This window comes from Lampetra fluviatilis, chromosome 35 (assembly GCF_964198595.1).
Source record: "Lampetra fluviatilis chromosome 35, kcLamFluv1.1, whole genome shotgun sequence".
Classification (NCBI taxonomy): Eukaryota; Metazoa; Chordata; class Hyperoartia; order Petromyzontiformes; family Petromyzontidae; genus Lampetra; species Lampetra fluviatilis.
This window is the reverse complement of record NC_136309.1, coordinates 4,891,670-4,907,877: the sequence shown is the minus strand read 5'-3', so window position 1 is coordinate 4,907,877 and position 16,208 is coordinate 4,891,670. Positions and strand designations below refer to the sequence as shown.

At 51.6% G+C, this 16,208-nt stretch overlaps 1 protein-coding gene across 1 annotated transcript in view; it reads left to right on the top strand.

Moving 5' to 3' along the window:
* LOC144944548 (cholesterol transporter ABCA5-like) overlaps positions 1 to 12,395 on the top strand; it is a 51,871-nt gene extending 39,476 nt beyond the window's left edge. Inside the window, exons 36-38 of the mRNA XM_078872793.1 lie at positions 161 to 240; positions 9,082 to 9,137; positions 9,539 to 12,395. Coding sequence (XP_078728919.1) covers positions 161 to 240; positions 9,082 to 9,137; positions 9,539 to 9,637 — 235 coding nt within the window. The 3' untranslated portion in view covers positions 9,638 to 12,395. The remainder of the gene's footprint in view (positions 1 to 160; positions 241 to 9,081; positions 9,138 to 9,538) is intronic.
* Positions 12,396 to 16,208: the final 3,813 nt, after the last annotated feature.

Below are 16,208 nucleotides of genomic sequence, written 5' to 3'. Positions count from 1 at the left end.
ACTACAGTACTCGTATTGCAAGACCTCGCTCGTTTATCAAATTAAGATTTTTTGACAATTTTTGCTCGTCTTGCAAAACACTCGCAGACCAAGTTACTCGCAATCCAAGTTTTTACTGTAAAAGAGTTTCCCGTGCAACGACCGCGTGCCGTGTGCCCAGGTTTGCCGGGAGGCTGGTGTACAAGGTGCCGCGTGAGCACGTGGGCTCGCTGGCCGAGGTGTTCAACAAGCTGGAGAAAGGTGAGGAACTTGCGCCGGGCAGCCGCCACTCTCTGGGAGCTTGCTCCATCTCTCCTGCCACGGTGGCTAGGAGATGTTGACTACCTCGCCTGGTATGCAGGAGGTCGTGGGTTCGATGCCGACCCTGACGCCTGCTGCTGTGTATTTGGAGTTTTCGTCTCTCTCTCATCATCATCACGGTGGCTAGGAGATGTTAACTCCCTCGCCTGGTATACAGGAGGGCGCGGGGTCGATCCCGACCCTGACGCCTGCTGCTGTATATTTGGAGTTTGCGTGTCTCTCTCTCATCATCATCACGGTGGCTAGGAGATGTTAACTCCCTCGCCTGGTATGCAGGAGGGCGCGGAGTCGATCCCGACCCTGACGCCTGCTGATGTATATTTGGAGTTTGCGTGTCTCTCTCTCTCTCCCCGTAGAGATGTTAACTACCTCGCCTGGTATGCAGGAGGTTTGTGGGTTCAATCCCGACCCTGACGCCTGCTGCTGTATATTTGGAGTTTGCGTGTCTCTCCCTCCACGTGGTCGCGTGGATTTTTCTCCGGGTCAGTCTGGTTTTTCCCTCCATATTTAGAATCAATGTCACGCGTTGTAGAGTATTTGGCTGCAATAAATGTCCACACGACGACAAGCCACTCCGTTGAGCTATCATTTGTGATAGCCAGGTCGCTTTTTAATAAGAGCTACACAGCTCAGTGGGCTTCAGCTGGTAAAATAAAAAACTAATAAGTGTTCTAGTCCTCCTTCATGTCTACAACTGCCTCACCCTGTCGACTGACACTGCTGAGATCTTGATCCTTTTTTCTTCTTAGGTTTTTTTTCGGTAAAGTCACGTAGAAAGTAAAATAAAATAAAAACAAAAATCACGACGTTTCGGAGGCAACACAAGTCTCCGTCATCAGGTGGGACCGTCACAGCCAGATTAGCTGTATCAAGCTAATCTGGCTGTGACGGTCCCACCTGATATGATACAGCTAATCTGGCTGTGACGGTCCCACCTGATGACGGAGACTTGTGTTGCCTCCGAAACGTCGTGATTTTTGTTTTTATTTTATTTTACTTTCTACGTGACTTTACCGAAAAAAAACCTAAGAAGATGATTCCTTGCAGTCACGAAAGCTTCAAATCTAGAATCTTGATCCTTGATAATTGGTTTTTTACCCTTTTATCTGGCAACAAAACTGACACCTTTTTTACGAGGAGTCATGTTTGCATAGACCACAATGCCTTTTGGCGTCATCTGGTCCAACCCATGTGAGACTAGGCTCTAAGGGAAGCTGTCTCGGGTGTGGACCAATCAATTTCAAGGACCGTGCATACATTATCAGAGTTATGTTTTTTGTTTGCATTATGACTGCAGGTATTGTGGTCTATGCAAACATGACTCCTTGTAAAAAAAGGTGTCAGTTTTGTTGCCAGATAAAAGGGTAAAAAAAACAATTATCATTTTTTACTGGCAAATGAGGTACTAATGGTGTAAATCTTGATCCTTGTTCAGAACCAAACCTTCTCTCCTGCATATTGGCCCACGAGCCATAGGGGGGGGGAGCGTGGGGTTGGTTTGTACCACTTGGGGGTGGCAGGCGCTACCCGTGTCCCCCACGGGCACTGTCCACCATGGGCATTGATGGGCAATGTCCCCCTCTATGCAGTGTCCCCAATGGGCATGGACGTAGCTATTGAGTGCACAGGCGGTGCACTTGCACCGGTGCCAAAGAGGGTGGGGGGAGGGGAGGGCCCAGGCGCCGGGCTACGAAGAGGAGGGGGGGAATTTAACAGGTGGGAGAGGGGGGGGGCACACCCCCCCCCTCCCCCACCTCGCCCCCCCCATGTAATTCTTCGCACCAGGGCTAATGCCAACCACGCTGCGCCGCTGTGGTGTGCACGGAGAAACGCCGCACGCACGTGGAGAACGCACTGAAAAACCAGCGAGGCTTGAACTACAGGAATTGAAAAAAAAACTTGCAAAACAACACGCGGCCTATTTCTGGCCGTGTGTGGGTGTGTGTGTACAGTGTGTGGGGAGCGGCAGTGTAGCGGTTAGCATACTGCGCTAAGCACCCAGCGACTCGAGTTGGATTCCCGCTCACGACAGATAACATTCGAGCCGGTCCTGGGCTTCCTCTACGTCGACTCAGCCTCAAATGAGTACCTGGTGCGGTGTGTAAACATCTTCACCCTGGAGACAAAGGCGGCAGGGTGTGGTGCTGGCAGCCCACCCCCTCGTGTGCCGTGCCATCCTTCGTAGGTGCTCGCTAATAACACTTGCCCCAACAACCTTTGGAAGGCTATATGGGGGATCTTTGTTTACTGTGTGGGTTTGTGTACAGATATGTGTGTTTGTTTATGCTTTTGTGAGTATATAGGCTTTTCAAAATCAAATTGGATTTCAAGAGTTGACAGTGCATAATGCAGTTTACAAAAAAACTTACTTTCACACATATACACAGACACACACAATCACACGCACGCAAACACAAGGACAAATACTCGCACACATACACACATGCACAGGTTAGGATGATGCGGCCTGCACCTCACCCAATTACCTGGCTCACCAGTGTTGCACACGCCACACCGTGGACGCATTTAAGGTTGAGTCTACCTAGGGGAGGCCCAGGACCGGTTCGGATACCACATGCCATCGACGTTAACCGTGGTCGGACACTGCAAAGCGCGTTGCTGGGTGTAGCGTGCAGTGCACTAACCACTGTGCCACCACAAAGACAAAGATCCCCCATATAGCCTTAACATGCTGTTGGGGCAAGTGCTGTTAGCGAACACCTAATGAAGACTGGTACGGTACACACGGGGGTGGGTAGCCAGGACCATGCCCGACTGCCTTTGCCTCCCCATTTTGCGTTGTTTAGGCACCGCACCAGGTACACATTTGAGGCCGAGTTGATCTAGGGGAGGCCCAGGTGTTGGCCGTGAGCGGGAATCGAACTCGGGTTCGTAGCGCAATGCGCGAACCGCTGCTCCGCCGCTCCCCACGTTAACCGTCGTCAAACACTGCAAGCACTTTGCTGGGTTAATGGCGCAGTGCACTCACCACTATCACGTACACACACACACACACACAGAGGTAGCATTCGGGTACCAGATACCCGTACCCTACCCGATACCCGGCTACCCGTGCCCGGCCGGGTACGGGTACCCGTTTGCGACCCTGGTGCGGCCGGGTACGGGTACGGGTAGGCCGTGAGTCACTTGTGAGTCACCGTTTGTCACTCATTTCCCAACGTCTTGTCTCTTCTCACAATTCAAGTTCCTAGAATCAACCCACCCGCGTCTGCAACATGGCTTCATCCCAGAGGTCGCAATCGGGTACCCGTACCTACCCGATACCTGGCCGGGTACGGGTAGCCGGGTATCGGGTAGGGTACGGGTACCCGTTTGCGACCCTGGTGCGGCCGGATACGGGTACGGGTAAGGAATCAAAACCCGTTTGCGACCTCTGACACACACGCACTCACAGTATACTCGGGCACACACACAACCAATTGCATACAGCTTAAAATCAACCTCAAAATGTACATGTGCAGTCATTTATCAATCCACTGCTGAATGAGGGGTGGCCTTATGATATATCAGTCATGAGGGGTATATGACCATACATATCGAGGAGCACAGATGTAGGAGCACATTTCACTGCAATATATTTTGCTGCGCCGTCCTCTGCTGCCCCATAACCTATCCTCTCCGCAGCCTGTGTAACATCTATTGTGCATGATAATCGCTCATCCAAACACTACCCGGTCTGAACCCTGCTTAGCTGCCGATATCTGACCAGAATCACGTGCATTGTGGGTGATTTTATCAAAGGCCTGACCTCAAAATAGCAGAAGTCAGTCATTTCCGTCCTGGTGTGGGGTTAACAGACGTGTTCCGCCTTTGGAGCTATTTTTGAGCCAATCGTGCATTTCCCAATAACCCTGACATTTCCAGAAAATCCAGATGCCACAGTGCATTTTGGGTTTCCTCCCCAGCATCTTCCTCAGTCCTTTTATCGCCACCTTTGATTGGTGCCACGGATGAAAACATTCGTGACGTGGCACGGTAATTGAACGCGGCTTTGCGCCAGCTAAAGATGCATCACCTGGTGTCACGTGACGTGAATTTGCAAGATGAGCATGGACGGGATGTGATGAGGCAAGAACGTCATATCACTTCTTGTGCCATCACATCCATAACAAGTATAACCCGTAAAAACAAAGTTTTTCACTATAAATCCTTTATATGCGTGGCGGCTAGAGTCCTCTCGTCCTCTGGCTTGAGATGGCTGCCACCTATGGGTCAGATGATTGCATGGCACCATTAAGCAATTGGTAATTAAATATAATATTTTTGTCCTAAAAAGTGTAAAATTTTGGAAAAAAATTTGCAGGAACATTAATTGTCACGCACAACGAGTCTGTGTGGAAAATGTCAGCTCGATTGGATCACGGGAAGTGGGTTAAAAAACTACCGAAAGATTTGCACGGTCGTAAGCAAGCAAGCGCGCAAGTGAACTTAATATCTGACAATTTTTCTTCTTCGGATTTTTATCCTCATTAATCCTGAAATCTTGAACGCATCACTACTCCCTAAATTAGCCCGGGTATGCATCTTCAGTCAGAGCAGTTGGTCTCATCTTGTCATCGCCAGCCACCCTTTTTGATCTTTGGTGGGCAGCATTCATCGTCGTCAGCGTCATTATCGCTGCATCCACTCCGAGCGTAAACACTAAACGTGCACAAAATCCATGCTGTGCCACCTCTATAAACTATCAAAGAATTGTTTATTTTCCCAGATAAGGCACACTGAGCTGTGTAGTTCATTTTTAGAAGCGACCTGGCCACAAATAATAGCTCAAAGTGGCTTAGCAAGTAGAAATGTATAGCAGTCAAATACTCTATAAACGCACGTTTCTAAATGTGGAGGGAAAACCCGTAGGACCCGGAGAAAAATCCACGCGACCGCGGGGAAAGAGAGACGTGCAAACTCCAAATATACAGCAGCAGGCGTCAGGATCGGGATTGAACCCACGACCCCATGTATACCAGGCGAGGTAGTTAACATCTCCTAGCCACCATGATGAAGATGAGAGAGAGACGCAAACTCCAAATATACAGCAGGCGTCAGGATCGGGATTGAACCCACGACCCCATGTATACCAGGCGAGGTAGTTAAAATCTCCTAGCCACCATGATGGAGATGAGAGAGAGACGCAAACTCCAAATATACAGCAGGCGTCAGGATCGGGATTGAACCCACGACCCCATGTATACCAGGCGAGGTAGTTAACATCTCCTAGCCACTGTGGTGTCGTTGAGCGTTGTGGGTCACCGCAGCGGTTCCCAACCACCTGCGGTACTCGCTACCCCCTGGGAGGTGGCGTGTGACATCTCTCATCATCGCCAGCCACGCTTTGATCTTTGGTGGGCGGCAGCAGCAGCAGTCGTCGTCGTCATCATTTCATCCACTCCAAGCCGTCGTTAAATGAAATCAAAAGGCTTGACAAATATTTTCGTCAAAATTTTGCGTAAAAAAAAAAAACGCACGCAAAAAACTGAAAACCCATCGCGCCGTGGAATCCGTGCCGTGCCGCCTCTGTCGACCTTTGAGCGTTGTGGGGCCACCGCAGCGGTTCCCGACCCCCCGTGGTACGCAGCACCCCCCTGGGGGGTGACGTCTCTGCGGGGGGTTGGGGGGGAGTACTCGAGACCTTTCACGCATTGTCGGTGGCCAGGCGGGGCACAGTTTTGTGTGTGGGGTTACTAGGCGCGCCGTTGCGAGCGTGCGTGTGTGCGCGTGTGCGTTCGAGCGACTGGGCAACGGCGATGCGAGCTCCTGTTTTGACGGCTCTCGATGATGCCGAAGGTGATATCCGGCGAAACGTCGGCACCCGTTTATAAACGTCGTCGCGAGACCGCTCTCCGACAAAAACAACAACACCGGTGGTGCTTCTGAAACGGTGATATGCAATTGGCTACGTTTGAGTCACGTGACAATTTTATTAATTGGCCGCGTCGGGTGGAGGAGGGTTTACAACACACATTTGGTGCTTCTGAAACGGTGATATGCAATTGGCTACGTTTGAATCACGTGACAATTTTATTAATTGGCCGCGTCAGGTGGAGGAGGGTTTACGACACACATTTCTAGGCGAACTTAACCGAAACAAAAACTGGTGTGAATTTCTGTGAGGAAATAAATTTTTCTCCGTTGTACGTAATTGGATTCCTCCAGTTTCAATAAAGATTCTGATTCTGAATTTGGAAATGCACAGCCTCTGCTTGGGCCCTTCTCCCCACTCGGTTGTTGTTTCACGTTCATTTTACATTGGTTTGCAAATCAACAAGATACATTATTGTTATTCTTTTTAGGTCCGTATTGGAAAATGTCTCCATCGTTTTAAATCCAATGGAAATCGGTTGGAAATATTCAACCGCCACTGACCAGTGTGGTAAAGTATGGTCAAACAGCCCCCAAATATTTATTTAATTGGTATTCACGTATGAAGTGCTAAACCCACGTTCTAAGTGTTGATTGCGTGTAAATATTCATAAAATGCGGCAATTATTCCGTTTCATAAAAGGGGCATGGAGATGCGCGCTTGGAATTGCGCTGGGATACAGAAAGGGGAATGCGTGGCTTATTGAGGAGCCATCATCACATTGCTTCACGACGCTGTCGTTGAGAAGAGGGGGAGGGTGGGGGGGTTGTGAAGAGTGGTGGTGAAGAATAACAACACAGCGTCAGCCAAGGAATGGAACTCATCCGAGAACGCGTCCACGGACGGAGTTGGAGCGATTTACAAATGACTTAGTTTAATACGTAGGCTTTCGCGAACAATATTATCCATAATCGAGGTTGTTTTGGGTTTGATCGCGTGAATATAAATGTGTCGTTAAACCCGCCACCACCCGACACAGCCAATTAGTAAGGTTTGTCACGTGAACGAAAACGTGCCAATTCGTTACTCGTTCAGCACACACACACCGGTGTGTTGGAGACGGAACCCACAGCATGTACAATTTGAGTACGACGTTTCGCCAGCAAGTACAACCAGCCTCATCAGCTCATCAGGCGACAGCCAGAATTGTGGAGAAATCCTCCTGTTTCAGTCTTAGACATGACTTACTCAGGGGGGGAAAAACACGTAGCTATCAACACCCCCCCCCCCACCTTGTACAAGCAAAACTTAGCAGGACCCTCATGCAAAAATAGTCTTCGGGACCCAGCGAGGCTTTCCTCGGTAAGTAAACAAGCGTAGTAGTATCTTCTTGGTTCTTTCGGTAAAGTCACTTAGAATGGAAATAATAAAAAATAAAACATAATAAAATAATTCTCACGACGTTTCGGCCACAACGCAAGCAGCCGTCATGTGAAGAACAGGTCTGTCGAGAAGACAGAGTCTGAATTATTTTATTATGTTTTATTTTGTTTATTTTATTATTTCCATTCTACGTGACTTTACCGAAAGAACCAAGAAGATGAATCCCTGCAGTCACGAAAGCTTTAAATCGAAGCGTAGTAGTAATTAAAATAATATCATTACGGTTGCCTTTTTCTTAATTAAGTCGGTGTTTGCCAGGAGCCCTCGCCAGGACGGCGTGCATTGGCCTAAGTGGCGGGGGGGGAGGGTGAGGATGGAGCGGGGGGGTTTGCGTATTCCGGCCGGCGTTGGTACAAATGGCACGGGCGCAGAATACCAATTCGACGGCACGGCGATGCCGAGGGCAGCAGAGGGTCCTAGGAAGGATCGTCACCGAAATGGAACTAAATCCAACAAGGCGACAGAACGCACACCGACTCGCCCCCTCCGCTGATAACTTGCTCCCTCCCCCCACCCCCCACCCCGCATCGACTCCCAATATTGGATTCGTGTGCGCTTGGCCGTGGTGGCTTAGTGGGGGCGGTGAGCGCGGGGTCACAATCCTGGGTTTGAATGTGGGGAGGTGTTGGCCTCACGGCCATCGTTTTGAATGGTAGTCTCTCAAGAGTAGTGGCGGGACAGGTGATAGTCTCCGCCTGGTCGCCAATGTCTTGCGCAGAGACCCACAGACTCGCGTAGGCCCAGCTGTCATTAAGCTGAGTTCTCAACTGTAGCGGCCAGTTAATGGTCTCAGCCCGGCTGCAAATGACTTACGCGGAGACCCCCAGAGACTTGCGTAGAGAACCACAGACTCGCGTAGACGGAGTTGTGATGAAACTGGGTTCTCAACTGTAGCGGCCAGTTAATGGTCTCAGCCCGGCTACAAATGACTTACGCGGAGACCCCCAGAGACTTGCGTAGAGAACCACAGACTCGCGTAGACGGAGTTGTGATGAAACTGGGTTCTCAACTGTAGCGGCCAGTTAATGGTCTCAGCCCGGCTACCGATGACTTACGCGGAGACCCCCAGAGACTTGCGTAGAGAACCACAGACTCGCGTAGACGGAGTTGTGATGAAACTGGGTTCTCAACTGCAGCGCCCAGCTGATGGTCTGAGTCCGGTCACCAGTGACTGACCTAGGGATCCATCGACTTGCATAGCGACCCATAGACGTGAGTGCGTAGTCCACGGTTTGCGATATATATTCATAGATTAAGATAGATACCCACAGACTCGTATATAAATCCATTGACTTACGCAGAGGTCCATAGACTTTGAGAGTGCTGTTGTTACGTGGTCAATCGCTTGAGAGCGGTGCCCCACAAGTTTGCCTATTGGCGCATCTCTCGTGCAGTGTTCTGTTGGATTAAAACAAAAACTATTTAAGATCTGCACACAAATGTCACTTCGGCGACAGGGGAATAATTAAAAAAATGTGTCTCTCGTGTTTGCATCTCCAACTCTCCCCACCGCCACCCCTCAGCCAAGCTGGAGCTCGGGGTGGAGGAGTACAGCTTTTCACAGGCAACACTGGAGCAGGTGAGACACACACACACACACAAAGACAGAGATCCCCCGTATAGCCTTAACAGACTGTCGGGGCAAGTGCTGCTAGCAAGCACCTTTGGAGGCCGGCACGGCACACGAGGGGGTGGGCAGCACCACGCCCGGCCGCCTTTGTCTCCCCAGTGGCGATGTTTACTACACACCGCACCAGGTACTCATTTCAGGTTGAGTCGACCAGGTCCGATTCAGATAATCGTCAACGACATTGGCCCGTGAGCGGAAATCAAATTCGGATCGGCGGGTTCGTAACAGAGCGTGCACTAACCGCTGCTCTCCCGCTACCCCACCCCCCACCCCTCCACGTTGCATCACGCACACACACGCATGCACGCATGCACGCATGCACACGCACGCGCACATGTGCTGGCGTACAGGTGTTCGTGGAGTTCGTGAAGGAGCAGAGCGACACCCAGTTGCTCCTGGAGCCGGGCGAGGCGGAGGAGGTGCGGTGGAGCGACACGAGCCGGGCGTGACGGAGCCGGGTACGGCTAGGTGACCGCCAGGACTCGCGGCAGGGCAGCTCGGTGGCGGCGTAGCGCGGTTGGCATTGGGCCCCTGTTGCACCTGTTGCACCTGTTGCACCTGTTGCACCTGTTGCACCTGTTGCACCTGTTGCACCTGTTGCACCTGTTGCACCTGTTGCACCTGTTGCACCTGTTGCACCTGTTGCACCTGTTGCAAGGAATCAAATGGGGGGGGGATGGGGGTGGAAGGGGCAGTGCAAGTTGCACCGCCTGCGACCCTGCTCGATAGCTACGCTTTGAGATACAGTAACACCTTGGATTGCGAGTAACTTGGTCTGCGAGTGTTTTGCACGACGAGCAAATTTTTTTAATAAATATTAATTTGATAAACGAGCGAGGGGTCTTGCAATACGAGCAGCACGTGCATACGCTTTGTCTGCCGAGCGGCACGTGATCACAACTGATATACCAGTGCTTTGGATTACAAACACGTTTCCGGAACGAATTATGCTCGCAATCCAAGGTTTTACTGTACTTCAATATGAAAGGGCCTTGATAAAACACGACGTTAATATTGTTACACCGCCGCGTCGGCTCCGGAATGTACTTGGACCTTACCGATGGTTGGAGCGGGGGCCACCGTCGTCCGCGCTCGCACCTCCCGCTCCTCCTGCCCGCGCCGTGGTGACCGTGGGTTTTCGCGGAGGCCGGATACTGCGGCCCCGGGTCTTTTTCGGCGTCGGTTTGACGGCGCGCACCATGGAGTCGTTGGGTTGAGAGGGAGCGCGGCGGCGGTGGCAGCGGCTGCGTCGTCGGCTCCGTCCTAAGCCAGACAGAAAACTTGAATCTTCATCCTCGCCCTCCGTCAGCGAATCCCCGCCTACTTTTAACATAGCCACGCCTATTAGCTCACTAGCCCGCCCGACAGAGCAAGTGGCCTCATCATTCTCACCTATGTTAGCCCCCCTCTGCATCCTGTTCATAGCCCCCCCCCCCCCCCCCCCCGGCCTACTCTCTCTGCCTGCATAATAACTTGAGTACGAGACCAGGAAATTTTAAACTGGGGGCGAAAACTCCAAAAATCGCGTTCCAAAAAGCCTCGAGGGGCAGGGACGGTCTCGGTTGGTCTGGGGGTTGATCCGGTCTGGATTGAAGGTTCTTGTGTTTATCTGCTTCTAAGAGTAGGGGTGGGGGGGGTGGCGGGGGGGGGGGGGGCACCGTGGTTGGGGAAGAGAGTCGGTTCATGCCCGGTGCCTTTTGTAATCAGTCAGCACCTTGCCACCGATGAATCAGACAACCTCAGGGTAGGGCACTAGCTGTGAGACGGTCAATACCCTCTCCCCAGGGCTTCGTTTCTCACTCGGTATTTCCCGGCTCACTGCTGCACTGTGAAGCAGGGTGGCAGACCCCCGCTAATTGAATCCCTCGACTCCACCGACCCCACTCGCATCGGTAGCTGCTGCACCGCGAACACACGTCACCGGCTCGAACCAACGCTTCCCACGGACACAAAGTCACGCGCACGCACATGCGCGCACACGTGCGCGTGACTTTGTGTACGTGGGAAGCGGTGGCGCAGCGGTTCGGCGTGCTGCGCTTACGAACCCGGCGACCCCGAGTTCGATTCCCGCTCACGATCTCAAATGGGTACCCGGTGCGGTGTGCAAACATCGCCACTTGGGGAGACAAAGGCGGTCGGGCGTGGTGTTTGGCCACACTTGCCCCCCTCGTGTGTTGTCCCGGGATTCATAGGTACTCGCGAACAGCGATCGCCACATAAAGTCTGTTAAGGGCTATACGAGGGATCTTTGTATATATATGAAATAGTGCCGTGTGTAGAATGCTGCATGATAAAAGGGATCCTGCACATGTTCGTCGAGTGATCAATCCACTGCTGGATGAAGGCCTCCTCAAGCCGTCGCCGTCCCTCCTCACGGTGCGGCCTGTCCCCACCCTGCACCTGGGCACGCGAGCGGATTCCATCGCTCCGTCTCCCGCGCGCGTGGGGGCAGCCTCACGCACGATTTAAAGCTTTCGCGACTGCAGGGATTCATCTTCTTGGTTCTTTCGGTAAAGTCACGTAAAAGGGAAATAATAAAATAATTAAAATGAAACATATTCGGACGCTGTCTTTCCGACAGCCCTGTTCTTCGCCTGAGGACGGCTGCTTGCGTTGTGGCCGAAACGTCGTGAGAATTATTTTATTATGTTTTATTTTTGTTATTTTATTATTTCCCCTTCTACGTGACTTTACCGAAAGAACCAAGAAGATGAATCCTCACGCACCTCAACCATTAGTCTCGGCTTTCCTTCGGTCTCCCCGTTTAGCGAGGAAGTGTCATTCCCCCACCCCCCCCCCTCTCGAGCCCGCTACTCTCCCCCGCAGCCCGGACGATGCACTTGACCTGCGCTTCTTCTGTCATCGATCGAGTGAAATTAATCAAATAGAATTCCACTTTAAGGTTGTGGGGTGGATCGAAGCCCCCCCCCCCATCACCCTGGCTATTTGATTAATTGTCGAATTTCATGGTCCTTAATTCGATTCCACAGTCAATTATTACTTTTTAAATTGCAACGTGGCATGTGGAGGTCTTCACACAGCACTGGACTGAACCTATTTATTAATATGCATGCACTGCACGAGAACAAAACACGGCAGAGGTAACGATTTATGGGCGCGGGAATTAATCAAATGTTTGTGGCTTTCAGAAATCCTCAGTTTTGTTTGTCTCTTAATTATTTATTGCTGATTAAATGTTCACGAATAGCCTTGCTGGTAATGATTCTGCACGGCACCGTGTCATCGATGCTCACTGGGTCCGCTCACTGCATCCTGGATTCACCCGAGCCTGGCACCCTCTACTCACTCGCTCTGTAATGTCCGAGTACACACAACCCACACGGGGGGGGGGGGGGGGCAGACAACCTGGTTGGGCTGGCGTGCAACGAACATTGCTCTCGTATACGGAGCCGGTTAGGCAGTGATGATGGGATCTCAGAGCGAGCTCTGTGATACACACTTCCACGGCGTCATTCTCCAACACATAGGAAACGGGGGGGGGGGGTGTGAGGCCTCGATAATAATTTGTCAACATTGGCCTTCAAATGAGCCACAGTTCAGTTTCTCCAGCTGTCAGACAACGAGTACTGCCGGGAGAAGTGGGACTGTGTGAGAGCCGTCACTTGCGTGCCACCGTGCCCCTGACTGCAGCTATCACGCAGCTCAGCAGCGAGTCTGACATCGTCTGGCGGCCTGTCCCATGGGTCGCACATCCTGCAATCTGGCCTCGCTGCAGTCTGCCGCTGGCTCAAGGTTTTAGCTGCCGCAGGCCAGTGTCAAACAACACCAGCGCAATTCACACCACTGAGTCGTCTGACGGTGAGAACAATCAAAAGCTGGATGATGATAACGACGACGCCAGCGACGCTGCTGTGCTTCATCCTGACATTGAGCGTGTTGACGAAATCCTTATACGTAACCTGGCGTTTCAACCTAGCGGACACTATACAAACTTTTAAAAGGTACACAACTTAATTTTTTAATGCAGCTTGGCGGTGGACTGTTTGCTTAAACAAGTTAATATTAAGCCGGTTGTGTGTTCAATCTTGACTTCAAGCTTTCGTGACTGCAGGAATTCATATTATTTGGGTCTTTCGGTAAAGTCACGTAGATGGATTCGAAGAAAATAACAAAAAAAACTACGACGTTTCGATCGCAACACAAGCGGTCGCCTTCTTCCTGAAGACGACCGCATCTGCAGAACACGAAAGAATGAAGGCATCTAATCCATTCCCCGTCCTGAATATCGCTTTTTTAGGTTAAATTGCGTAAATACAAATGTGTCGTTAAACCCGCCACCACCCGACGTGCTGTACTAGTGACGAATTGGCACGTTCTGTTTACGTGACAAACATTGCTGATTGGCTGTCGGGTGGTGGCGGGTTTAACGACACATTTATATTTGTGCGGTCTAACCCAAAAAAAACCTGTGTTATGGATGATATTGGTCGCGAAAGCCTCGACTGCTTCGTGTTAAACATCAATCCCCCCGTGTTTAGTGTGCACGCCGTAGCAACGTGCTTGGAATCGACAGGCGTGAAAGTTGAACTTGGGAACAAAGCGACTTAAGGACAGTCACCTCTGGAACCGAACGCGTTCGTAAGTAGAAGAGTCCCTGTAAACCGTGTTCCGTGTTCTGTCGCCGCTCACACACCACGATCATGGCGAGTGACTTGAGTGCACAGCGGGGCGCGTCGCTTCTGAGAATTAATCACGCGAGCCCCACTCACTCCACACTTCCACTTTTTATTATTTTTGGGGTGGGAAAATAACTTTTTTAGTATTGGGGGGGGGGAGGGGTTGCGAGCTGCTTGGTCGCCCCCGGTCAAGACCTCCCCCTCTACCCACGCCAACTCCAACCAACCTCGCTACCGACTTCCTTCGTTGGTTCCACACTCTGCCTGACTCTCACCACGAACTCAACTCTCAAAGACCACCACCACCACTGCTCTCCACCACCCACAAATTATCTCCACCACCACTCACCACCACTCACCACCACTGGTCACCACCATTGCTCTCCACCACCACCGCTTCTCTCCACAACCACCACCACTGCTCTAAACAACCATCACCAACTTCTCTCCACCGCCACCGCTCTCCACCACCAACATCTCTCCACCACCACCAACCTCCAACTTCCTCCTTCACAACCACCTGCCACAACCACCACCAACTTCTCTCCACCAACACCGCTCTCCACAACAACCACCAACATCTCTCCACCACCATCCACCGCTCTCCACAACCACCAACCTCCAACTTCCTCCTTCACAACCACCTGCCACAACCACCACCAACTTCTCTCCACCACCACCGCCACCCCTCTCCACCACCACCGCCACCACTCTCCACCACCAACATCTCTCCACCACCACCAACCTCCAACTTCCTCCTTGACAACCACATCCCCTCTCGCTTCCCCAAGCGGCACGAGGGCTCGGGTGCTTGCGGGTAAATGCGATCCAGGAAGCACGGCGCTGAGCACGCAGGTGCAACGTATGTACACAAAGACAAAGATCACCCGTATTCTTAGGTTTTTTCGGCAAAGTCACGTAGGTAAAACATCAAAATTAATGAAAATAAAATAAAACAAAAATCACGACGTTTCGGAGGCAACACAAGTCTCCGTCATCAGGTGGGACCGTCACAGCCTTATATATAAGCTTATAAGGGATTACATCTTGAATCATTGCCTCACTTGATGCAGCTAATTCGGCTGTGACGGTCCCACCTGATGACGGAGACTTGTGTTGCCTCCGAAACGTCGTGATTTTTGTTTTATTTTATTTTCATTAATTTTGATGTTTTACCTACGTGACTTTACCGAAAAAACCTAAGAATATGATTCCTTGCAGTCACGAAAGCTTCAAATCTAAAGATCACCCGTATAGCCTTTGCCAGACTGTTGGGGCAAGTGCTGTTCGCACGGAGCAACTCGTGAGGCCGGCACGGCACACGCGGGGGTGGGTGGTCAAACACCACGCCCGGCCGCCTTTGTCTCCACTCGCCCCAGTGCTAATCGAACTCGGGTCACCGGGTTCGTAGCGCAACGCCCTAACCGCTGCACCACCGCTCACTCCCCCCTCCCCCCCACACAAATTAATACAAAGACAACGATCCCCCGTGTAGCCTTAACAGACTTGGGGCAAGTGCTGTTAGCGAGGAGCACCTATGAAGGCTGGAACGGTACACGAGGGGGTGGGTGGCCAGCACCACGCCAGACCGCCTTTGTCTCCCCAGTGGCGATGTTTACACGCCTCACCAGGTACTCATTTGAGGCTGAGTCGACCTAGGAGAGGCCCCGGTACCGATTCAGATAAGCGTCACTGCTGTTGGTCGTGAGCGGGAATTGAACTCGGGTGGCCGGATTCGTAGCGCAGCGCGCTACCCGCTACGCACACACACGCACACACACGCACACACACACACAGGTTCTCACCGCAAACTCGTGGAGGAAAAATTACGCATTTCCGCAGGCGAAAGCATACATTTACACACTCACATTTACACACTCACATTTACACACGTCCACACTCATTTACACACGTACCGCAGCATCAGTTGAAGCGTCAGCCGCAGATTGTTCGCTCTCTCTCTCTCACACACCACACACGCACACATCCCATCAGTCTCTCGCTCACGTAATCACACTCCCTCGCACGCGCACACACACTCACTCCCCCTGTGGCACGCTCGTTCACACACGCACACACCATCTCATCCACACACACACACCATCTCATCCACACACACACCATCTCACACACACACACCATTTCATCCATAAACATCATCTCATCCCCACGCACACACCATCTCATCCACACACACCATCTCACACACACACCATCTCATCCACACACACACCATCTCATACTCACACACACCATCTCACACACACCATCTCATACACAGACACACACCATCTCACACACACCATCTCACACACACACACACGCACCTACACACGCCCCTACACACGCACCTACACACGCCCCTACACACGCACCTACACAC